Raw genomic sequence first — 24341 nt, forward strand, 5'->3', positions numbered from 1 at the left:
CCTGGCTGGGTCTTTCTCCGTGATTTTCGTCTGATTTGGGGCCCGTGGCCCTGGGGCCCAGCGTCCACCTCCCTGCGTCTCTGGCTGCTGCCGGTCTGCTCCCTGCCTATCTGTACCTGTGTGTGTCCTGCGCCCCGGGCCTGAGCTCACTGCGGGGCCATGTCTGTGCACTCAGGTGTGCCTGTGTGTCCTGCTGCGCCTGTACCAAAGGGTGTCTGCGGGCCGACGTGCCTCTGTGCTCCAAGGTCTGCTCTGAGCCCAGGTAGGTTGGGTCCTGGGAGCCGCCTCCTGCCCCAGCACCAGGGCTCACGCTCCCAGGTGCTCCCTTCTCTACCCCCCAGGGGGCGCCCTGCCGCTGCCGGTCCCTCCACCTCCTGCCCTGGGTGCGCCTAGGCGGCTGCTGGCCGCTGCTGCGGGGGTGGCCAGAGCAGGCAACGGTGGCCTCACCAGGTCCCCGCCTTTCGCGCGGCCCCGCCCCAAAAGCCGCTATAAATTCACTCCGCTCTCAGTCCCTGCTGTGCTCGGCCAGCCGTCGCGCTCGCTCTCTCGGAGGGTCCTGCACAGTTGAGGACAGCCCGCCACTCTGACCATGGCTGAGGGTGAGTATCAGGGTCAGCGTCGCCGCCGCCGGCCAGGGACCCAGGCCTGTCATCCCTCCCTAGTCTCTGGCCAGATGGTGCAGTGGCGTCTGGACCCGACTGGGGCTCAATTCTTAAGTTCAGATTTCGAGAGCAACAGGAGGTTTGGACTGGGTGAAAGGTGCCAGGCTCCGCTTGCTGGCTCCGGGATTTCAGTTTCCCACAGAGGATAGTCATTAACCCCTACCTCCCTGGATCGGATGAGGCCTGTGGCAAACTAAAGCACTGTCCCAGCAGTGTCACTTGTCACTCACCAGTCAGTGAGTGGGGACTGGGTGCCAGGTGGCAAGATGCCAAGCAGGGAGTGCTGGCCTGGCCTCAGAGCTCTTAGCTTTGATCATGAGCCCCTGCCAGCTGGGAGGAGGTACGTGTGTGCTAGCCAGCTGACTGCCTTCGAGGCCCCTGGAGACAGAGATGAGCTTCCAGCACCCTCTGGGGAAGTAGGCTGGGGACAGGCATGTGCTCAAGTGTGCTTCCTGCCCTTAAGTTCTGCAGCCTTAATTGGCTGAGCCACTTGTTGAGTTTCAGTTTCCTTCTTATAAAGCAGCCATGTGAGAGGGCTGAGAGGAGGCAGAGACGGGGCTCAATTAATGTCCTAGCCGCCCCTACACACACGCACACAGTCCTAGGACTAATGCTGTCCTGTCCAGTGCTGTCCTAGGACCAAGGGAGGGGATTCCTACAATGAAAGATGTCCCTGCGTTCATGCTACCGAATATAGTAGCAACCTGGCTGACTCTGGGAGCTGGCCTATAGTCACTGCAGCCCCGGAAAGGAGGTGTGGGAAGAGGCACTGCCGAGCGGGACTGGGAGCAGGGATGAGCATGCGGGACCGTGGATGCACCCGCTGTGGGATCTGGGGTACTTCTGTCTCTCTCTGGGCCCAGGTCTTCAGCAAGTGGAATTGAAATCCAGTTCAGGGCTGGCTGCCACCACATGACGCCAGTGCTGTAAGTCTTCTGGGATGGAAACTTCCCAAAATATATTTCTTCATCCCCGTAGCCATCGGGAAGTTCAGTGTGGGTCTCTCCCATTGAGATCGCCAGAGTTCAGATCTCTCAGGCTCAGAACAACACAGGGCATGGGAGGAAAGGGGACAGGAGGGGTGAAGGAGATGGAGACCAAACTCTGGGTGAGTGACAGTGATGTGGTGACGGGGCAGGTGCCAGAACCCTGGAAACACATCCAGAGACCATTGTTGGCCCTGAGACCTGGGGCCACCTCGTGGTGGCCCCTCTGCAAAGCAGAGGGAGCAAGGGACCTGTGTGAACGGAGTAGTCCTGTGAGCCGACGTTGGGTTCATGCAGGGAAAAGCCTTTGGCAGTCACTGGGCTCTCACTTGGTTTGCAGGGCAGCAGAGACCCGGGAGGGAGTGCTCCCCAAGTGAGAGGGCCGTGAGGCCAGTGGGAGCACTGTGGACTTTGCCGGGGAGGCACGATGGCCTGTTCATCCTTGAGCCAATCACTGTAAGCTGGGCCACAGGCTGCTCTGACTGGCTGGCTCTGGAAATATGGCCAAACGAGGGGGCGGGGTCAGCCTCACCAATTGACATCAATGACAGTGAAGAGGGTGTGGTCCCCAAAGGACACCCAGGCAGGTGTGAAAGAAATTGGGTGACTCTGTGGAAATGCACACCTTTGAGTTTCAGTGGACTGTGTCCCCTCCAAGGGTCCCCACAACTCTGAGTCTGCCTGCCCCTCTGCCAGCACAGCAAGGTCAGTCTGAGGTTGCCATGTCTCATTAGGTTTGTTTCTCTCTGACCCCACTGGTGGCTCCTACCCCTGCCCCTCTGGAGAGACAGCTCCTTCTGAAATATGCAGAGAACTTTTCTGTATCAAGTTCCTGCCCTAAGCTAAAGAGAAAAGACCAACAGCATCTTATAGTCCTTGCAGCAGCCTGGAGGCACAGAGAGGGGGAGACACCTAGTCACAATCACACAGCACTGCAGAAGAATCGAAATCAGGTTCCAAAGGTTCTAAAACCCCTGTGATTTTGAAAACCTCTTACTAGGGAGAATGCAATGCTTCATAAATGCCTGTTGCCACCTAATCTCAACCACTGCCAATCCATGGTTATTCCTGTCCCCTCAACTCTTATTTGAAAGCAAATTTCAGACCTGTCACATTATTTCATTTGTATACAGGATAAGGATTCTTCTTACAAATAAGCAAATTAGCCACAATTCTTTAATATCACCATTATTCCATCAGCGTTCAAATTACTCTCGTACAGTAAGAGCAATAATTTTTCAAATAGTGTTTGAAATTCAATATTCAAATAATGGGATGGATTGTCTCTTAAGTTCCTCTTAATAGATTCTCCCTTCAATTTTTTTTTATTTTGATTTCTCACTTATTTAATTAGTTTAAGAAAACAGACCCATACAGTGGTAGTATATTAACTGTAACTCATAACTTTTCATGAAACTAGGTAATTCCTTGGATGCCTGAATATTTGGAAAATTTATTTTTTACATAGTTTATATGCTTTTCATTTAGATTTGTCCTTGACTTATTTTGGATAGTTATTAAAAATTACAGTATTTTGGGTCCTCCCTGGCGGCACCATGGGTTAAAACACAGCACTGTGAGCTGGCTGCAGCTGCCTTAGCCTGAGTTCGATCCCCAGCCCCAGAGGTGACCCACATGGTACAGCAGACCTCTCCTGTCTCCCCTGCTGCTCCCCTCAGCAGTGTACTTTGTTAGTCTGCTCCCCAAGCTTCTCACTGCCCCTGCACCTCTGGCCTGTACCCCAGTTCTGTTTGCATAAATAAATAAATCTTTTTTTAAAATTACAGTATTTCTCAAACATGGAAGGCAGCCCAAATGCCCAAAAGTAGATGACTGGATTAAAAAGATGTGGTTCATATATACAATGGAATATTACTCAGCAAACAAAAAAGAGAAACACATGTCTTTTGCAGCAACTTGGATGGAGCTGGAAAAGATCATGCTTAGTGAGATAAGCCAGAAAGAAAAAGAAAAATACCAGATGGTTTCGCTCATAGCAGGAGTATAATGGACCAAGCGAGAAAATAACAAAAATAATGAACAACCATAGACCAGAGACATTCTGTGGGGGTGGAATGGGGAATGGGATAAAAAATGGGGGGGGGTGAAGGTGGAGAGGGAAGTGCACGGGATTATGGTGATGGCACACAGGTGACTTGGTGATGGGAAACCCACGGGGATTACAATTGAGATGGAAAAAAAAATGTACAAAATGATGTAAAAATAAACTGTTATAAAATAAAAAAAAAATACAGTATTTCTCAACCATAAATGCCACTTCAAAATGTGAAAATATTAACGGGCTTCTTTGCCATCTTCTAACGATGTTTTAATAAAGATAAATCATATGTTTAAAAAAAGAGAGAGAGAAAGAGACCAGATCTTTGCCTAGAAGTTTCCCAGAGCATGAATCATTTTGCCTGCATCCTGGTTCTGGGTCTAACATGTTTCTTAGTGCTCTGTATTTCCTGAAAAAAAATGAACCTAAAAGGTAAAGCCTGCGTAACTGACCTAAACCAAATACTCCTCTTTGTAGCAAAAGCACCCTCCAGGGATGAGAGAATCGCTTGCTTATAAAGCTCTTCTTCTGGTCCAGGCACTCACAACAGCCCAGGGAGATGGAGCGTGCTATCTGCACCTGTAGACAGATGGGGAAACTGAGGCCCATTTTGTTGGGTTGTCTGAGGTCACATGACTGGGAGGTGGCAGAGCCTTTTCTCAGGATGCCACAGTGGGCACGACCTGGTGATTAAGAGTTAGGGAGATCTGGGCCCCACCAGCCCCTGGGTAATGGGGCTGGTGACAGGTTCGGGAGAAGGTGTCAGTTGCCTTTATCTCAAAGAGGCTACTTACCCCAGGAGGAGGGACCCGACATCCAGAGGTGGCAGGTGTGTGGCCATCGCCGGAGGAGTTATACCATCTCAGCTCATGTCCCTCCTGCTGTCTCCTAGAGCTGATTCTGGAGCGATGTGACCTGGAGCTGGAGGCCAATGGCCGTGACCACCACACGGCCGACCTGTGCCGGGAGAGGCTGGTGGTGCGCCGGGGCCAGCCCTTCTGGCTGACGCTGTACTTCGAGGGCCGGGGCTACGAGGCCAGTGCGGACCGCCTCACCTTCTGTGCGGTGACAGGTGAGTACCCTCGCTGCCACCTACTCTGCCCTGTTGTGTGATGTCTTTGTTCTCTGACAGAAAGATGACTCTATTCCCTTTGGCTCCCTGGGAAATTCCAAGCAGCCATGGGTCCATTTTACAGATGTGAGAACTGAGACCCAATATAGGTGAAGAGATGCCTGGCTTTGTCACCCAGTCTTGTAAAATGGCTGCTTCTGGGTTCCTTATCACCAGGGCTGGGGATCAGTTTCCTACTACTGAGGCCCATCAAATTCCTCACCTGCTCTTTCCCCACATCAAAACAACTTTCCAGCACTTCCCAAAATCCAGGCAAGCAGACCAGGCCTCTGGGATCAGGCCCAAATCCCACCTGGATGGGAGAGAGAACACAGCTGGCTTTTCTGAATGGGCAGTTTTGTGCTCCTGGAGTTCCTTCTCCAAACCTCAGGAAGCTGCCTCAGGCTGTTGGGTGGACAGGGCAGCCTGGGTCTGGTACCCATGGGGATGCCTCCCTGCTGTGTGACCTGGAGCGGTTGCTCAAGCCCCCCCACAAACTGAGAGAAGGTGATTTGAGTCCCAAGAATAAAGCAGCCCTGTCTGTTAATCACACTTAAAGTTTGTGAAGGGCGACCTGTATATAAGTGTCCTCCATGCTGAAGCCAACGGACAGGTCTTGAGGTGAAGGCAGGACCCACAGCTCCCAGGCTGGCAGGGGTCTTCTGCCTGTTAGGACACGCAATCATCCTCCCGTGAGGGGGACAGCTCCACATGCACCTTTGTTCTGCTAAGCCTGGCGGGGCTTGTGTGACTCATGAGCACACGTAACACAGCTGCAGCAATGGGGACACCACCTGCTGTCCTCGCAGGGAAGGGAAATTGCCGGTCGAAGGCCTCAGATGGTGTTCATGCAAGATGGAGTCACTCTGGCCTCCTTATACTCAGCCCCTCTGAGGCTGAGTTTCAGCAGGTGAAAAGCTCTCAGGGTGGGAGGTGCTACGTGAGAGGGGCGTGACACGCGGGAGCAGCCTGGAGATGTTAGTGCTATTGGAGTTTTGCTCCAGGGGACCGAGTGACGGGCAAGGAGATGCCGAGGCTCTGGGCACCCCAGATGCCCAGTGCCCATTCTTGGTGTGCCGTTCCCGGGGAAGTGGTCTTGAATGCCTAATCTGTTGCTTTGCTTTCTGGTGGGAACCACTCCCTCAAGGTCAGTGAGGGGCCACCTAGGACTGTGCCCATGGGTGAGAAAGACCCGTTCTTTCTGAAGTCTCTGAGGGCAGAGAGCAGCGGGCAAGAATCTGTACCCCTGGCTGAGGCCACATTTACCTGGAGGCTGCTGGATAAGGCTTATCGAGGCACCTGCAGACTGGGCATGATATCCCTTCCATCCCTCAATCCCCCCTCCACCCCTCCTAACAGAGACTCGCCCACTACCCAGGGGCACCCCCACGTACACACCCAGCACCCATGAGGCCCCTTCCAATAGATCTGAAAGGCCTCCCCCAAGTCTTTGATCTTTCTTGCCTGCTTTTCCCACCTGTAAAGTGGATGAGCACATGCAATTGAGGGCGCGTTATAGTGTCCTGGGGAGTCAGGCATGGGACTGTGGCAGTCACCATGGAGCACCTTCTGTATGCGTCATTGTCCTGAGCCCTCCTGGCAGGGAAGCTGCATGCCCCCCCCCGCCCCCTTCCACAGATGGAAACAGTGAGGCTCAGAAAAGTCAAGGGACTTGCCCAGATCACACAGTGAGTTAGCGCCAAAGCAGAATCCAAACCCCTCCCACCTTTAGGGCTTGGGGTGCCGGGATCCGACAGCAGTGAATTCCCCACAAGGCCTGCCAGGCCTGGGTTCTGTCCGTGTGGCGGGAATGGAGCAGGAGCTTCTGGCTTGGTGGCCTGTGCTTCCTCAGTTTCTCTTTTCTTTTACTCTCCAGGTGTTCCCTGTCTTTCTCCATCGTCTCCATTTGTCTAGACAGGCTGGCAGTCGGTAATTAGCTCCAAGTTCAGGACTGAGGAAGTAGAACCAATTGACCTTTGTACCCCGATAACAAAGCTCTGTTCTCCAGTCTCTAGACTCACCTCAAGCCACAGCTAACTTGCTCTGCACGCTTCCACAGCCCCTGTGAGCAGCCACGGCCCAGGGCTGTATCTCTGGGTACACTCAGCTCCCCTGTCTGGGTGACAAGACCCTCTCAGGGGCTGGGAAAGTCCACCGACAGACAATACCAGGAAGCAGGCCTCACCCCTCAAGTTAGCATCCAGCCCCAGGTGTGACTGAGCAACCTGCTGCTATGTTGGAACATTCTAGCATTCTAGCTGTGATGATCCTATATCATTTTTTTAGGGAAACTGAGGCCCAGAGAGGTGAAAGAGTTGGTCAGGGTCACTCAGCAAGTAGAATGTATGGTCAGACTCCATATACACTTAAAGGCTACATATTCACCCAAACATTTGGAGATCTTACAGGCTCTCTTATGGGGTTCAGACCACAGTAGACAAACACCCTCCTTGTTACAGGGAAGCCCTGCTTTCCTCCAAAGGGGAGCCAGGGCCTGGGGGTGAATGGGCTGGGAGTGAGGTCACCCTGAAGCAGTGAAAAGAACCCTTATGAGGTGAATAGAGGGCTTTACTCTGGAAGGTTCCCTCACACCCCACCCCAGCCCCTTGCCATATGGTCTGGGATTGTGGCCAGGACTCCTCAGGTCTCCAGGGTCATTATGCCCAGAGTGGGCCATGTGGCATCTCTGGCCCCACAAAAAAGACCCCGTGGAATTGCAACTTCCATGAGCAGTGGTGGGACTATGAGGACAACGTGTCGTCAGCCCCCTCCAGGGTCCTTGGAAGAAAGGGGTTTGTGTGTGCTTGTGTGCACACACAGTTGAGCAAGCAAGAAAGGGCACTGTGTTTCCTGACCAGCCGCAAGGGTAGACTGTCAACAGTGACAGTGGCTGTGGGACCTGGTCCAGGCCATTACCAAGGTGACCAGAGAATTGATCATCCAAACAAGGACATTTCCGAGAATGAAGAGGCACCATTAATAATTGTGCCAGAACCGTGGGCTTGAACTGGAACTGAACTGGGCAAACTGAGATATCAGGTCACCCTGACTTAGCCCTCTCAGCCTCAGTTTCCTCATCTGTAAAGTGGCTCAACTGAACCAGACAGTCTCCACATTCTACTCCAGCCCTCAAAATCTGGTATTTGCAGAGAATTCTTTTTTTAAAAAAAGATTTATTTATTTATTTATTCATACAGAACTCGGGTATAGGCCAGAGGTGCAGGGGCAGTGAGAGGATTCACCAGAGACAGAGCGGGGAGCAGAACAGGCAGATCGACGAAGTACACTGCTGAGGGGAGCAGCGGGCGGGTCAGGAGAGGTCTGCCGCGCCATGTGGATCACCTCCCGGGCAGGGATCGAACTCGCACTGAAGCGGCTGCAGCCAGCTTGCAGCACTGCTATCTAACCATTGCACCACCAGGAAGGGCCCAGAATTCTGATTGTTAATGGTTTCTTTTTGAGACACTGAAGCATGCTCACACTGACTGTGTAATGATGTGCTCGTGTGTGTTTTCAATGGTTTCTGTGACTGACTAAATCCTAAACACTGCTAGGAGCTGGTAGTGACAATAGCAGACGCTACTTTCTGTTTATTGAGCACTTACTACATGCCAGGCACCTTGCGATACGCTTCATAGTCTCATAGTGACTTCATGAGCAGCTACTACAATCGGTCACATTTTACAGAGGAGGAAACTGAGGCCCAGAGAAGCTAAATAGCTTGCCCAACATCACAAAGCCAGCTTCTGACTTGGGGACTAGACCTTCCAAGTTATTTTCTTCTTTGATGAGGTGATTGCCAATCAGAGGCCTTCTGACTGAACCCAGGTCACACAGCACTTAGATCCAGAGTGCTGTGGTGGGGGTAGGTGCCAATGCTGCCTGATTTCTCTCTCTGATGCCAACTCTAGTGATCAGCACTTAAAGGCTTATGGTCGGCTCCTGGCGTCTGAACAGCAGAAGGCCTGTGTCATGCCTGTCAGTTCATGGTTATATTTGGACCTGGGTGTAGGTGGGGCTGGAGGTGGGGAAGTGGGGCTGGGTGCTGGGAGGGAGCCCCAGTGAGCAGGCCCCCTTAGTGTCAGCAGTGGGTGGGCAGAGCAGCAGGGAGGAGATGAAAGAATAAAAATAAACTCTCCTGGGCAGCCACCCAGCTGCAAAGAGAAGATTCTGTTTCTCCTCTCTGTTGCTCAAGTCCAGAGTGTGGCCAGCCCCTCACCCTTCCATGACTCAGACCTGCCTGCCTGGGCGAGGCCCTCCCCTCCAAGCAGCCTGACCCTCACCCAGCCTCATCCATCCCTGAGATCCCCCCCGCCCCAACTCCCCATGGGAGCACTTGGGGGCACTGGGGCTCAGAGGCTGGTTTGCTGCAGACCCCAGGGCGTCCTCCTGGAAACCCTTCCTCTGGAGTCTGCAAGGGGCTTGGGAAGTAGGAGGGGCCAGGTACTGGATAGGTGTCGGAGGATGGCTATAAGGTGGTGAAGACTGGCTCCCACCAGCTCCTCAGAGTGGCCTGTGCGGATGCAAGCCAGAAGCTGGCGGGGCATTGAGAGGCAAGCACTTCTAGGCCATGCCCACCCATGGCCCTGTCGCCCAGAGCAGCGGGCTCTCAGACAGGGCCCAGGGACATCAGAGAACCAGAGTCCAGCCCTGTGCAGACTCACCTTCATGCTCTGAAAGGGAAAGCACCATGCTAGCTGTGAAGACTTAGGCAGCAATGGAGGTCCCTTGGCACCTCCTCTGAATTCCTGCCCGTGTCCACACACTCAGGGGTGAGCTGGATGGTCTGCCCAAAGTCTCGCCATCCACAGCAGTGGGACAGACACCACGAGGCCCTGGGGGCCCCCCGTGTGCCAGGCCCTGCCAGCCTGGACCCCCCTCCCGGCCCACCTAGCCTCACAGCCCTGCTTTCTGCCTTTGCAGGCCCAGCCCCCAGCAAGGAAGCCGGGACCAAGGCCCGATTCTCACTGTCCGACACTAGGGTGGAGGGTGCCTGGACAGCCACGGTGGCGGACCAGCAGGACAATACCCTCTCGCTGCTGCTCAGCACCCCGGCCGATGCCCCCATTGGCCTGTACCGCCTCACCATGGAGGCCTCCACCGGCTACCAGGGCTCCAGCTTCACGCTTGGCAACTTCACCCTGCTCTTCAATTCCTGGTGCCCAGGTGAGACACACTCCATCCCCAGAGGGAGTGGTGATGGGCAGGGCCCCGTGGAGGGCTCTGAGGGCTGGGGGATGGGAGGAGAGAGCAAAGGGGACTGAGGGAGGCCGTCCTCATGCCAGCTCCGTGCTCCGGCCTTGCAAAATCCTTGACGTGAGTGCTCTTGTTATCCCGTGCTCAGATGGGGACACGGCTTGTGGAAACAGAATGCCACGCCACCGCCGAGGGCACTCCCCCCATGTCTGAGGTCCCCATGTTCCTGTGGCACTGTGAGCTGGCTGGGAAGGTGTCCAGGCTTCAGGAGCCCCGTGCAGGAATGCGGCACCCAGCTGAGGCCTGCAGCTATCCTGGCTCCACTCCCGGTTTAAATATCAGCATGTAAAGGGGAAACTGAGGGAGGTAGGGGTGCTGGTGGCCAGGAGAGCTGGGCAGGAGTAGTTTGGCTACCTAAACACCACCGCGTTTATTCCTCTCCACAGTCCCAAGCGGGTGATGTCACGGCTCGCCTTTCGGACAGGAAACACTCAGAGAGATGAAGTGGCTTGGGCAGCTCCTTCTCTAAGGGCTAGGCAAAAGCAGGCAGGAGAACTTGGAAGCCCTGAGGCTGACTCAAGCAGCAGGGAGGAGGCGAGGACTGCCACACCCTGCACAAGCCTCAGTTTCCCCATCTAACTAGCAACACAGTCTGGCAGACATCTGTCACCTTCCTTCCTCCACAGGGCAAGGAGAGAGGCCTTTCGCTGACAGCAGCCTGGGTTCTGACCCGCCCCAGGTTCTGGCCTCTCCAGCTTCTTGCATTAATTTTTTAAGTTAAAACACTCAATTTCTTCTCCATTTCAGGCTATTTTATAGCATATTTGGGCAGAAATATTTTTTTAATTTCTCTTTTATAAATGTTGGCCTTTTTCATTGAACAGCCACTTTATAAAAGCCCCCAGGACAAAAAGCCACGCTCCACCCCCAGCTTCCTTCCTTGGGGAGCACCCCCCATCTTGGAGAGCTGGTGAGCCTCAGATTCAGGTATATGTGCAGGAGATAACACTGGGCTTCAGGGCATCTGTCTGCCAAACATCAGCAGGCTCACAGCAGCCAGCAACCTCCAACGTGGTTTCCCTTGAGCCGCCTTCTGCCTCCGTCTGCAAGCATCTGCTGCTGCTTTTTAAAAGCTGGGAGACCCAGCTTTTATTATTCAGCTGCCCCACCCCTAGACCTGAAGTCACCCCCAGCAGCCCAGAGGGACATGTCACAAGGAGCACCCTCACTCTTAGGCCCTGGCCACCTGAAGTGGTTTCTGGGGACAAAGGTGATCTCTCTGGTTCCTGCCAGAGGCCTCTGGATTCCGGGCAGTCTGCTGGAGCCCTGCCCCTGGAACAGAACCTGGGCGTCTCCCCCTCTCAGCACCACGGAGTTTCAGAATTCAGGAAACCAGGAGTGAGGTCGTGGGGATGTCCAGTCCTCAGGACCTGCCTGCTCCCGGCCTTGTGGGTTGGGGTGTAGGGTGGCGGTCAGCCAAGCAGTGCAGTGACTAAGGTGATCCACATCCCCCGAGGCGAGGCGGATCCTGGGGCCGGAAGTGGAGCTGGTGATGTGGAGGCAGGAAGTCAGGCTCTAGGGGGGGTGGGGTGCTGGGCTAGCACCAAAGTGCTCAGGCTTCAGGGACGCTGTGATCAGCCTGTCTCCGAGCTCTGCAGGGATCAGAGAGCGAAGTCTAGAAGCAGATGTGGCTGTGTGTGGCATCCCTCCCTGGGACTCTCGGGGAGCTGGGGGCTGGTGCTAGGGGCTTGGCAGTCCAGCCTTCTGCCCCTGGTACAGTTCAAAGGTGCTGACACTCTCCCCAGCGCAACACGTTCCCTTTCCTTCTCCCCACTCCACCACAGGCTTCACAGCCACAGGTCACTACCTTCAGGTTCACGGTGTTGCAGAGCCAAAGAGAAGGACAGAGCCCCGTGGCTATACTCAGTTTTCTCTCCTCACCAGGGTTCTGCCTGGCAGCCCAGCGCCCAGGAGGGGCAGCTGCACCGGTGACCCCGCTCTGCCAGGAGCCCCCACCCCCACTCCCTCAGCCAGTGGGCTCATGCCTGGGGCCTGCATGCTTTCAAGGCTCCATGAAAATGTTTTCATTTCTTTTAAAATCAGGAGGGAAAAAAGTGAGCATTTAGATCAGAGAGTATGTTTTACTATATAACGCCACTAGATCATCATTTTACCAAAACAGAAGTAAAATATATGTTTGGTGTTTTTTATTTTATGGAGGCAGGGGGCCATGGAGGCAGAAGTGCCTGAGGCCACCACCAGAGTCATGACCTGGCTCTGGATTGCTCCTTCCCTGCCTCAGTTGCTGGGAAGTTGGGACAGGAAAGGCCAGTCTGACCTTGAGCTCCTGCCTTTCTGATGCCAACTTCTCAGCCCCCTTTTCTGTCCTTGGTGGCCACAGGGAACTCAGTGCCTCACCTGATCCAGGAGCTTCACCTGATCTCTCTGGGCCTCGGCTCAGAATGTGGCCCCTGCCGACCTCCAAGCGCACCCCCTCCAGTCAGCTGCACTGGCCATTCTCTGGAACCAAGCCCTTTTCTCGTGCTGACTCACAGCTTTATCTTGCAAAGCATCTTTCAGGTCTGCAGTCACGTTTTCCTCTGAGAGAGCACGGTGAGGACGTGACAGCCCCGGGGTCTCACCAGCGAGGCATTCCTGACTCCTGACTCCTCCATCTCTTGTTCTGGCATCTGCTCTCCCATCTGTGGAATATTTCTGAGCCTCAGTCTCCCATTTGTAAAATGGGTTTCCAAATCCCTTCCACTCTGTGCCCTCGTGGAGATGGAATAAATAACTGTATGTCATGTATTTTCCGCAGGTCCTGATCCATGGTCACATGCCAGCAGCACCTTATCTCACTGATGTGGGGCTGTTCATGATCTGTTTTCTTCCCCATTAAAGACAGAAGCAACCCGCTGCTTGGTCTTTGGGGGCCCGGGGGCTTCCTAGACCCAACTGAGGTCATTCCTTCCACCCCTCTCCCGCAGCGGATGCTGTATACCAGGACTCAGATGAGGAACGGCGGGAGTATGTCCTCACTCAGCAGGGCTTCATCTACCAGGGCTCGGCCAAGTTCATCAAGAGCATACCTTGGAACTTTGGGCAGGTAGGTCACAGCCCGCCCTTCCAGCCATCTCGGGCCCACCGTCCACGTCTGAGGCAGTCAGCGCTGCAGACGTGTGAGCAAGTCTCAGAGTCACCCAGCCCTAGCTGTCAGCTGTCAGAGACTCAGAGCAGGCCCAAGCCAGGCCTGACTTCACAGAGCAGAAAGTTACCCTACTCACCGTCCTGGATTCCGAATAGCAAAACCACTGGGAGGCCCTTCAGGAGTGGTGGGGCTGGCAGGTATTCCAGCAAGAAGGGAAACACTCAAGGCCACAGGGCAAAATAATAGGCAAGACTTGGGGAACAGGCTGAGCTAGGGAAGTGGCCAGAGTAGCCTTTAAACAAGTGTCTGTTTCAGTGGTTCTCAGACTTGAATATACATGGGGTCCCTGAAAAAGTGTTTTAAAACTTTGCAGAGTAAAGTGTTGCCAAACAAAAAAATTGCTGGATCCTAGCTAGTTTCTGATACAGTAGGTCTGGGTGGGGTCTGAGAATTTGCAGGGGGTTGCTGATGATGATGGGGGGCGGAGGGAGGGGAGCTGACCCACTAGCACCCCGTGGGAACCACTGGTCTGGCTGCTTCAGTCAGGCCTGCTCTCTAGCAAGCCAGCCGGAGACAGAGGCGTAAGCAGCAGCCATGTATGATTTCTCCCAAATCTGTGGGCTCTCCAGAGCATAGACTGGGACCGGCTTGCTGGATGGCTCACCTGTTTCCTGTGGACCCCCCAGCACACCGGCCTGGGCTGCTTCTCCCAGCCAGGGCTCCTTTCCTCTATCATTCAGTCTCCAGGAATATTTTTCAGACATTGCTGAGAAAATTCATAAAGCAGAACTACCACATCCTGGCCCCTCAACCTCCTGGTGTCTTGTGTGTGTCCTGGGGGTGTTGGGGGGTGGGCGGGGAGCTGGCCTCCTGGGCAGAGGTCCACTTGGCGACTCCTTCCAACAACCCAAGGATCGTGGCTTACCTTTGGGTCCAGTGAATCCCATTCTGGGCCCCTGGGATCATCCTCCCTATGTGATCTGGGCTCTGACCTCAGTTTCCTCATATGCATACTAGGGAGAACAATTACCATGCTCTCTGCCTGCAAGCCCTAGGCTTGCTCTGGGTGTAAAGGAAAAGTAGTGTGACTGGGAGACATACGGCAAGTCAAGTCTGAGTTGGTTTCCATTTCCCAGGGCTCGGTGTTCTCTCCTGGAAACAAAACAAAGCTGATTCCTTCCTTTTGTTTCCTGAATTCCTGTTCTGTGACTAGGCCTGTGCGGGGCCTGGCCATAGCCCTGGCCAAGCTGCTAGATGTCCTCACACTCCGGGACGATAAGACCTAAAGGAAGGAAGGGAATGACCGAGTTCCGGGCGGGCTCGGGGCTTTCTGATGTAGGCAACGCTGAGCTCAGTCGCTGAGGAATGCACTAGAGAGGGAACTCTGTGAGCAGGAGCTGGGGGTGAGGAAGGTGATGTTTTGCCTGTGAAGGGTGCTGGAGCTTGTATGCACTTTACATGCGAGGCGCTCCCAAGAGGCGAAGTGGGACAAGTCCCCAGTGACGCAAATGTCAGGCAGGTGGAAATAGGACTGGCCCCCAGGCCCCCCCCCCCAAGCAGAAAGGTGTAAACCGTGAAGGGCTGACTGCTCTCTAGCATGGAGGGTGACCTGGGACGGGAGGCTCTGGTTTGGGGCAAAACCACAAAGCTAGGGAGCAGAGGGCTAGTGGGAGAGCCTTTGACCCTGTTGGGTTGGGTGAGCCAATGGGAAACAAGGAACGGGTCCTGCTTTTGATAAAGGTGATGTTCGGGTTGAAAGGTATGGTGTGAGATGTACAGAGAGTGGCAGAAGAACATTTCAAGTATGGGAAATAGCAAGTGCAAAGGTCCTGAGGCAGCGAGCCTGGGACAGGGTTGTTACAGGGCAACCCCACTGTGAAATGGGTGGTCTGAGTGTGGGCCCTCTCCCACCTGGTTCTGCTTTATGTGTTTAAAGAGACTTATAACATTCAACTGCAGGCACACACAGAAAGGTTCATAAAGGGTTTATTTACAAAAGTGGGGGAAATGAGGAAATGCATATTTCAGGGAGAAAGAGATTCCACAATCTGGAATCCCAGCTGCATGCTGACAGCCGGCAAAAGCCAAAAACCAAGAGCCCCCAAGGCCCACATGTCTGTTTTGTTTTTTTTTTTTTTTAAATATTTATTTACTTATGTATACAGAACTGGGGTACAGGCAAGAGGTGCAGGGACAGTGAGACGCTTCACCAGAGACAGAGCAGGGAGCAGAACAGGCCAACTGATGAAGTACACTGCTGAGGGGAGCAGTGGGTGGGTCAGGAGAGGTCTGCGGCGCCATGTGGGTCACCTCCAGGGCAGGGGATAGAACTTGGCACTGAAGCAACTGCAGCTAGCTTGCAATGCTGCATCCTTACTGGTTACATCACTAGGGAGGGCCCCATGTCTGGTTTTTATACCAAACCTGGCTCTTAACATCACCCTCAGGGCCCAGCAATCCTTCCTTCCATGGTGATGGGATTTGTAGATTCCAGTGTCTTGAAGACTTTGGTCAGGAGTGGGCTGGAGTCCACACAACCTGTGGCATTCCCTCAGGGCCTTCTTCCCCCCTAACAGAAGACTGTGGATGAGAGAGGAGGTGAAAGTCCTCCCAGGCCATAAGGGCCTCCCAGGTCTCGAGGAGTGTGATTTTACTTGGGCTCCAGTGGCAACAGGAGATTAAATGTAAATTTAATCTAAACATTTTACTTCTCTTCCAATCAGAGTGAGGTTGTGTAGGGAAGGAGAAGATCTTATCAGCTCTACAGGGTGAGTCGGCTTTAGGGGAAGTGGGGGACTTGGCCTAGAGGTAACTCTGAAAGGAAGGAAAACAGCAGGGACACTAGGAGACTGGGATCCCCCCTATCCCCCCAGTGGTCTTTCACCCAGATTCCAGGTCCCCCTGGGCAGGCCCCAGAGGCAGACACATCCCTCCGTCTCTCACCTGTGGATCAATGTGCTGCCCCACCCCTCTGAGGTCAGGTGAAGCCACACCACAGATACCACAGATACCGCTGGCCCAGCCTGAGCCTCCCTGTGTAGGATCTGGACCAGCTGGGCTTCCAGGCAGACTTCCTGGAGGAGGTGATGTCTAGTCTTCCTTATCTTACGCTTGTTTCCTCGGATGCAGTTTGAAGATGGGATCCTGGACATCTGCCTGATGCTCCTGGACGTCAACCCCAAGTTCCTGAAGAATGCAGGCCGAGACTGCTCCCGCCGCCGCAACCCCGTCTACGTGGGCCGGGTGGTGAGTGGCATGGTGAGTGAGCCTCAGGACCACCCCTGGTGACACCCCACAAAGGCTGCAGTAAGCGTCTCCTTCCCTGAGATCAAAGAGGATACACCTCGCTTTAGCTGACACAGTGGGGGGCCCAGGAGTCAGATACATCTCAGCTAAGAGAGATTATATTCAGAAAAATGAGAATGATATAAATGGGGATAGTGTCATGGGGTCCTTGAAAGCCTTTCGTTTATTTGTTCATTCATCAAATATGTATCAAGTGCCTTCCAGCCCAGGTGCTCAGGAAAATAGCCATGTGTAAGATCGCTGTGGTGCCTCTAACATCACAGAGCTAAGTTCCCGTGGAAGGGGTGGGGTGAGTAGCAAGAGACAGACATTAGTCACAGTTACATGAATGAGCATGGTCGTACGTTAGGAGGCACGAGCTCAAGTGGGACGGTGTCCGACTGCAGGCCTAGCCTAAGTGAGGAGTTGGGGGGACGCCCCCCCCAAGTGATGACCCCCAAGTTGACATAGTGACTAGGAGAACACGTCAGGCAGAGAAGTTCGGCCTGTGGCCTTGGTGGATTTGAGGAGCCAATGGGAGCCAGTGGCGCTGGGGTAGAGCAGGAGGGAGCTGTGAAGCAGGCGCAAGGCCAGAGGGCTGCAGAGGTGGCATCAGACCGCCGGGCCTCGTGGGCCATGGCCGCGGGCTGGGCTTTATCGTCCAGGAAACGGGAGTCTGGGGGGGATGGCCGTCATGTGGGGGCCAGAGTGGGTCTTTGTAAAACAGATGACATTGTGCCATTCCCCATCACCCCGTGGACAAAGTCGCCTCTCGAGTACCACAGCGCTGCCCCCCTCCGCCTCCTCCCCACGCCCTGCGCCCGGGCTCCAGCCCCCACCTTCTCCTACACGCTGCCGGGCCCTTGGCCCTGGGCTCCCTTGGCCCTGGGCTCCCTTGGCCCTGGGCTCCCTTGGCCCTGGGCTCCCTTGGCCCTGGGCTCCTTTGGCCCTGGGCTCCCTTCGTTCTCTGCATGCTGAGTGCACACCCACTCTGGCCAGCCGCCACCACCCTCTCCTCAGGCTCAGACCCCCGATGCACTTCTGGCTGCAGGTCAACTGCAACGATGACCAGGGCGTGCTGCTGGGGCGCTGGGACAACAACTACGGGGATGGCGTGAGCCCCATGTTCTGGATCGGCAGCGTGGACATCCTGCGACGCTGGAAGAGCGACAGCTGCCAGCGTGTCAAGTATGGCCAGTGCTGGGTCTTCGCCGCTGTGGCCTGCACAGGTGAGCAGTCCCTAGCGTGGGGGTGGGCTGGGGCAGCTTCCAAGTGGACCCTAGGACAGGGGCACAGAGAATGAGAGTGGGAATCGGAGACCCCAGTTCTGGTTCCGGCTCGGCCACCAGTACCGCTGGCATGCCTGGAGCCAGCGGCTGGCCCTCTCTGGTCCTTTTCCCAACAACGACCCCTCAGACAGTCCAGGAGGGAGGGAGGTCATCTGGAGGGTAGCGTGGGCTCAGGGATGACAATTTAGTCTCTGGAGCCAAGAGCACCTGAGTTAAAAATCCCTGCCTTTGCACTTCCTTGATCTGTGCTTTGAACTGATGAATGCTTTTGGAACCTCAGTTTCCTCTTCTGTAAAATGGGGGCGTCCACAGGCCCAACTCTGAGACAGGGTGTGGTAGAAAGATGCTCAGCACAGGACTTGGATCTCTTTTTTTAATTTATTTTAAGATTTATTTCTTCATGCATACAAGAACTGGGGTACAGGCCAGAGGTGCAGGGACGGTGAGAGGATTCACCAGAGTCAGAGTGGGGAGCAGAACAGGCCAACTGACAAGTACACTGCTGAGGGGAGCAGCGGGCGGGTCAGCAGAGGTCTGCCGGGCCATGTGGGTCCGTTGTGCCACCAGGGAGGACCCAGAGGTGCACTTAAATGCTAAAGTGTTAGGCCCAGGAAATACTGAAGATTCTCGCTGGCCTGATGATGTTTCTGAGGAGGGGTTAGCACTATTAACAGTTAAAAAACAGAGTCTGGAGCCCTCCCTGGTGGCGCAGTGGGTTAAAGCACCGCAGTGCAGGCTGGCTGCGGCTGCTTTGGTGCCGGTCCAATCCTCCACCCCGGAGCTGACCCACACGATGGGGCAGACCTCTCCTGGCCCGCCCGCTGCTCCCCTCAGCAGTGTACTTTGTCCATCTGCCTGTTCTGCTCCCCGCTCTGTCCCTGGTGAATCCTCTCACCCTCCGCATCTCTGGCCTGTGTCCCAGTTCTGCATGCATGAATAAATACATTTTAAAAATAATAATAATAATAAAAAAAACACAGTCTGGATTAAAACCTAAAATCAAATCTCAGTTCTGCTCCTTATCAGTACTGAGACCTTGGGTAAGTCACTGAGCCCCTCTGAGCCCCATTCTGTTATATACAGAGGGGGCATCTTACCAGTGCCTTGTCCCGAGGTGTTGTTAAGGCGTGAAGGGCTCACCGGTTCCATGAGCGAGACAGCGAATGCTTACACTGTGCTGCCACTGCCCATGAGGCTCGGGAAATCTAAGAGGCTGACCTTGGGGTCCACCTTTTCTGCCCCTAAGGCCAGTCCGCAGGCCTCGGGCGTGTCCCGGGAGCCCAGCTCTGTCCTCCACGCTGGCAAGGGGCGGCCCGCGGCGCTAACTCTGCTCTGCCCTGCCTGCCCGCTTCCTCGTGACCTCTGAATTCCCCTTCCTTGTGGAAATCCCCCTTTGTCTAAGGCCCTAAAGTGTGTCTTCGGGAGGACCCACGTTTTCCTGAAGCAACTCCACCATCTGTGGCCTGGGTGGCCAAGCACCAGCCCACGGCTTCTTCACCCTGTGGCCACCTAAGTGTCTGGCACTCACGAGTCCCCTCCCCAGGGGCAGCTGGGGGCAGGGAGAGGGCCTTGCGACCACCTCCCGGCCTGGTGTGTTTGGAGCCAGGGAAAACTCGGTCCAACAAGTAGCAGTCTGAGCCCGGTGGCCCGGGGGTTTCTGCGGAGAGCCAGCCAGGGCTGAAGCCAAGGATTCTGGAGTCAGACTGCTGGCTTCAGCCCCCGAGGTGGATGAAGGGAAGAAAACTGGCATCTCCATGCCACCGTTTTCTTACCTGGAAAATTGAGACAACGGTGACTGACCTAATTCATAGGGAGCTCTTAGGTCCTGGGAGCACAGGAGCACACAGCATGGAGCAGTGTCTGGCTCAGGTTGGACTTGGGGCTTCCGGGGGAAGCTGGGGTCCGTCAGCTGGATCCTGCAGCTTTCCTCAGTGTCAGCCGAGAGCAGCTGATGGATTTCTCCAGTCCTCTGACACACTTTGCAGTTCCACCCCTGGCCCTGGGCTGACGAGACTGCCCACACCCACTGCCTCTGAATCACCACAGCATCCTCAAGGGCTGCTATTATTAGCTCCTTCTACAGAAGCAAAAGGAGGGGAAGTGGCTGGCCCAAGGTCACACAGCTGGCAAGCGCCTGGCCAGGCCAGGAGCCCAGTGTGCCAGCGGTGGCAAGCCTCCTGTTCTTAGGATGATGAGCTCCCGCCCCACCCACGAGCCCCCTGGCCAGGCGTGGTCCGGTGCTCCTCGGATAGCGGGGCTGGGCCTCCTGAAGCCTTGGTCTGCACGTGAAGCCTGCCACGCGGGGCCTGCCATGTGGTGCCACCATCTGGGGCTGGCCCCAGTCTTCGCTCAGGCCACCGGCATGTCCGGCCCCTGCCCCGGGCTCAGGGCATAGGAACTAGGCAAGAGGTCGAGGGCCACAGCTGTTTCTTCCTCCCTCTACGCCCACTGGTCTCCTGGCCAACATCCAAGGCCTTGTGGGAAGCTCTTGCCCTGGTTGATGGCGGGCACAAGACAAAGGTCACAACGCTGGCCATCCTGACATCTGAGCGACGTGACTTCATTCAAAATAATACAAGAGTCCCATAGGTCACATGAGTGAGGCTTTTTGTTTCACTTGTCTTTTTACTTACTTCCCAGATAAGGCATAAAGGCACTCACAGTCCTAGCAGAGGCTCCCACTCTTTCGGCCACGGCCTGTGCCAGCATTTTCCAGCCTTGGCTGCGGTCTGCAGGTGCCAGCTGGTATCCTCTTTACCACACTGCAACACCCGCCCCTTCCCTGGTGCCTGGAAGCCCTGGGTAAACTGGACTTTGGTGTGAAGGCAAGGCCCTCTTCATCTACAGTGGTGTCCCTACACAGCTGAACCCTGCCCCTTCACCCTGAACCCCTGCTAGAGAGGAGGTCACAGGGCCCGGAGAGGTGAGGGGACGGTCCTGTGGGAACACGCCCGAGGCGACCGCGGGGAGGGAGGCCACCTGAGCTTTTCTGTTCTTCCTTCTGCTACCCTGAATCCTCATTCTAGCCTTGGGCCCTGCAGGGTCTGGCCTCTGACCTGGCCCTGAAGCTGTCATCTCTTCCCTCCTCTCTTCTCCCTTTCTCTTCTCCCATACCTGCACTGTATTTGACAGAATATCTGTAGCTGGCCTAGACTGGATTATGCAAGTAGAAAACAAGACAGATCCCTCAGCCCCCTCAGAGACTCCTTGAAGACCCCCTGCTATGGCTGTACATCGCGAATATGATGAATGTCCTCCCCAACACCCATCTTGCAATGGATGCAAATGAGGGGCCAATCTAAACCTGGTGGGGGTGGCCTTCCTGGCCAACATATAGCATGTGCCAATGTCCTGTGGCTGCTGGGAGCATGGAGTGCAGGAGCGGCCGTGTAGCCAGAGCAAAATGTTCAGGAAATGCTCAGGGGCCACAGCTGGAGGTCAGACCTTGACCCAGAGCCACGGGGAGTGACTGGTGGGTTAGCAGAGGAGTGTTGATGGCAGTTTTGCATTGCAGAATCTTTTGAAAGCTATGATGTATGGGGAACAGTGTGGGCAAGGGGCTGCCAACAAGCGGGGTGTCCAGATGAGGGGACGTACCACCCTCACCAGTGGGTGCTGTTCTCTCTGGGATTGGTGCTGTTCTCCCTGGGGTGAGCATATGGAGGCCCAGAGATGGTCAGAGGGCTCCAAGGCCTCGCTGACCCCCCTCCACTGCTCCCCGCCTCCAGTGCTGCGGTGCCTTGGTATCCCCACCCGCGTGGTGACCAACTACAACTCCGCCCACGACCAGAACAGCAATCTGCTCATCGAGTATTACCGCAACGAGTCTGGGGAGATCCAGGGTGGCAAGAGCGAGATGATCTGGTAAGGGGGCACCCATGGGCCCAGGTAGAGCCCAATGGGGTGGGTCCCTTGGAGGAAAACCTGGGAAGACGTCTCAGAGGAGGTCACGCTGGAATTGGGTTGCAGATGAAAAGTGTTTGTGTAAGGGGGGTGGCGGCTTGGGGAGGGCTCTCTGGTGGGACAAACAGCATGAGTGAAGGCCAGGAGGAGGGCAAGTCAGCATGGACGAGCGTCAGAGAGGAGGTGCTGTCGGGAATTGGGATGGCAGGGAGCCTGGGCTTGATTCCAGAGGCTGCAGGTTGTTGGTGGGAGACCGACACGCTGATGACCTTGGAGCAGAAGGTCAGCGTGGGAGCAATTAGAGGCAGGGGTAAGCGGCAGTGATGAGGCCTGAACCAACGAGATCCCGCTGGCTGGCAAAGAAGGGGCAGTCGAGAAACAAGGAGGCACGTCAGCCAGCGTCTGTGGGGAGAGCAGAGAGGAGAGAGAGGGGCGTGCTGGGCTCAGCTTTAGGACACGAGGTGTGTGGACCAGCCAAGCTCTGCTCTGCTTCCTGACAGGAACTTCCACTGCTGGGTGGAGTCGTGGATGACCAGGCCGGACCTGCAGCCGGGGTATGACGGGTGGCAGGCCCTCGACCCCACGCCCCAGGAGAAGAGCGAAGGTGGGTGGGGGTGTCCTGTTACCCGGATGAGCAGGCTGTCTTGGAGAGCACTCACCTACCCGAACCCCTCAACAGGAGGGTGGCACAGCTGGGGTCTAACCCAGCTCCTGCCCATTGCAGAGGCTGCTGCCGCTGGCATCTAAGCCTGAGGTCGGTGCTGGTATCTTAAAATGTGCTTCTTTTATGATTTGAAAAGTAAGCCCAGGTGATAAAGTATAGAGAAGAAAGGGGAAAGAGCCATAAAGCATCTATGTTCTCTTCCCTCCAAAAGAAGCATTATTAACATTAGCATATAGCTTGCATTAATTTTTAATTATTTAGTGTGTGTGAGAGAGAGAGAGAGAAAGAGACAAGGCACTAAGGTAAAATCTGATGAAACCAAATGGATCCTTTCTCAGAATAATATTTTCACTGCATTGACTATAATACCTGGAGTTATAAAGAAAACCAATTATGTTGAAATATAGCTATCACAACTTTTTTTTTTCAAGATTTATTTTTAAGATCAGTTTTCTCTTTTAAGATTTATTTATTTATGCATACAGAACCGGGGTACAAGCCAGAAGTGCAGGGGGGGCAGTGAGAGGATTCACCAGAGACAGAGTGGGGAGCAAAGCAGTGAAGTACACTGCTGAGGGGAGCAGTGGGCAGGTCAGGGGAGGTCTGCTGCACCATGTGGGTCACTTCCGGGGAGGGGTTCGAACCTGCACTGAGGTGGCTGCCACCAGTTTGCAGTGCTGTGTCCTAACACATTGCACTACCAGGGAGGGCCCGTTTATCACAACTTTTATTTATTTATTTATTTATTTATTTTTTATCACAACTTTTAAGAAACAAATTGAGATGTAATAATAGATACCTTTTATATAGCCCGCTCTGGTGGTAGAGTTAGTAAGTCCATAGTTTTAGTGGGGCACTCAGCATCAATGTTATTTCCAGTTCTCTGGTGCAGATTTCTGTGGGTGACAGGCTGAGTGCACCCAAGACAATAGTTTGTCTGCTCTCACAGCCGAGGGGGTGCTATCAAAGTTTAGTGAAATAAAGATGCAGTTTCTTTCCCTCCAAGTTCGGGGACTCCTGAGGTCTGTGGGTGAAGCCTGAGGGGATGCATGCCCCCAGGCCACAGCCTTTTATCCTGGCTGTCTCTTCCCCAGATATCATTAGCATTTCTCTATCAGATAGCTAGCTGTGATTTGCATTTTAATTTAACATTAAGCATTCCATCAAAAGGTGTCCTGTAGGAGAGAGCTACCCAGCCTCCAGCCCTCAGCATTTAAACTGCTGTCCAGCTCCAGGTGGTTGTAACCACCCTGAGATAAACATCTTGCGTCTGTGCTGGACACTGAACGTGGCTCTCAGCATGGACAGTGAAAGACCCTCTGCAGCTCGGCCCCTCCTTTCCAGGGGAGAGGCTCAGATCCACTTCTGTTTCATTTCTCACTCCCGTAGCACTCAGAATACATGAATCTTCATGAGGCAGATACAAATGTCACCCCCATGAGACTTGGGGCTTAGAGCACAGAACTGGCTTGCCCAAGGTCACACAGCTAGTTAGAGGCTGAGCTGAGATCTGAGCCCAGGAAGCTGGGCCCCCAGCAGCACCCTTAATTCTCACTTGGTGCTGCCTTCCCTGGACTGGAGTCCCTCAGTCAAAACACTGTCTGGCCCCCAGGCTCTTCGCTACTGGTGGTTGAATTATGGAAGGTTTGAGGTGCCCCCTCCCCCAGGCTCATCATTTCTCCCTCCACTTCTCACCCCCACCAGGGACCTACTGCTGTGGCCCAGTTCCAGTTCGGGCCATCAAGGAGGGTGACCTGACCCCCAAGTACGACGCACCCTTTGTCTTTGCTGAGGTCAACGCCGACGTGGTGGACTGGATCCAGCAGGCGGATGGGTCCATGCACAAGTCCATCAACCACTCCCTGGTGGTGGGGCTGAAGATCAGCACGAAGAGAGTGGGCCGGGACGAGCGGGAGGACATCACCCACACCTACAAGTACCCCGAGGGTAGGTCCAGAGCACTGTGGCTCAGGATCTTCAGCAGTACCTGGCCCAGAAGCATCCACTGGACCAGACACACACACACACACACACGCGC

At 54.7% G+C, this 24341-nt stretch overlaps 1 protein-coding gene across 1 annotated transcript in view; it reads left to right on the forward strand.

The window, feature by feature from the left end:
• Window positions 1–514: 514 nt before the first annotated feature.
• Window positions 515–24341, forward strand: part of TGM2 (transglutaminase 2) — a 32437-nt gene continuing 8610 nt past the window's right edge. The window contains exons 1-9 of the mRNA XM_012728396.1: window positions 515–599; window positions 4600–4779; window positions 9742–9984; window positions 13002–13120; window positions 16292–16420; window positions 17499–17676; window positions 21465–21600; window positions 22140–22243; window positions 24008–24250. Of these exons, the coding sequence (XP_012583850.1) occupies window positions 590–599; window positions 4600–4779; window positions 9742–9984; window positions 13002–13120; window positions 16292–16420; window positions 17499–17676; window positions 21465–21600; window positions 22140–22243; window positions 24008–24250 (1342 nt within the window). The 5' untranslated portion in view covers window positions 515–589. The remainder of the gene's footprint in view (window positions 600–4599; window positions 4780–9741; window positions 9985–13001; window positions 13121–16291; window positions 16421–17498; window positions 17677–21464; window positions 21601–22139; window positions 22244–24007; window positions 24251–24341) is intronic.

The sequence above is a fragment of the Condylura cristata genome, unplaced genomic scaffold (genome assembly GCF_000260355.1).
Source record: "Condylura cristata isolate star-nosed mole 26May11 unplaced genomic scaffold, ConCri1.0 scaffold00022, whole genome shotgun sequence".
Taxonomy (NCBI): domain Eukaryota; kingdom Metazoa; phylum Chordata; class Mammalia; order Eulipotyphla; family Talpidae; genus Condylura; species Condylura cristata.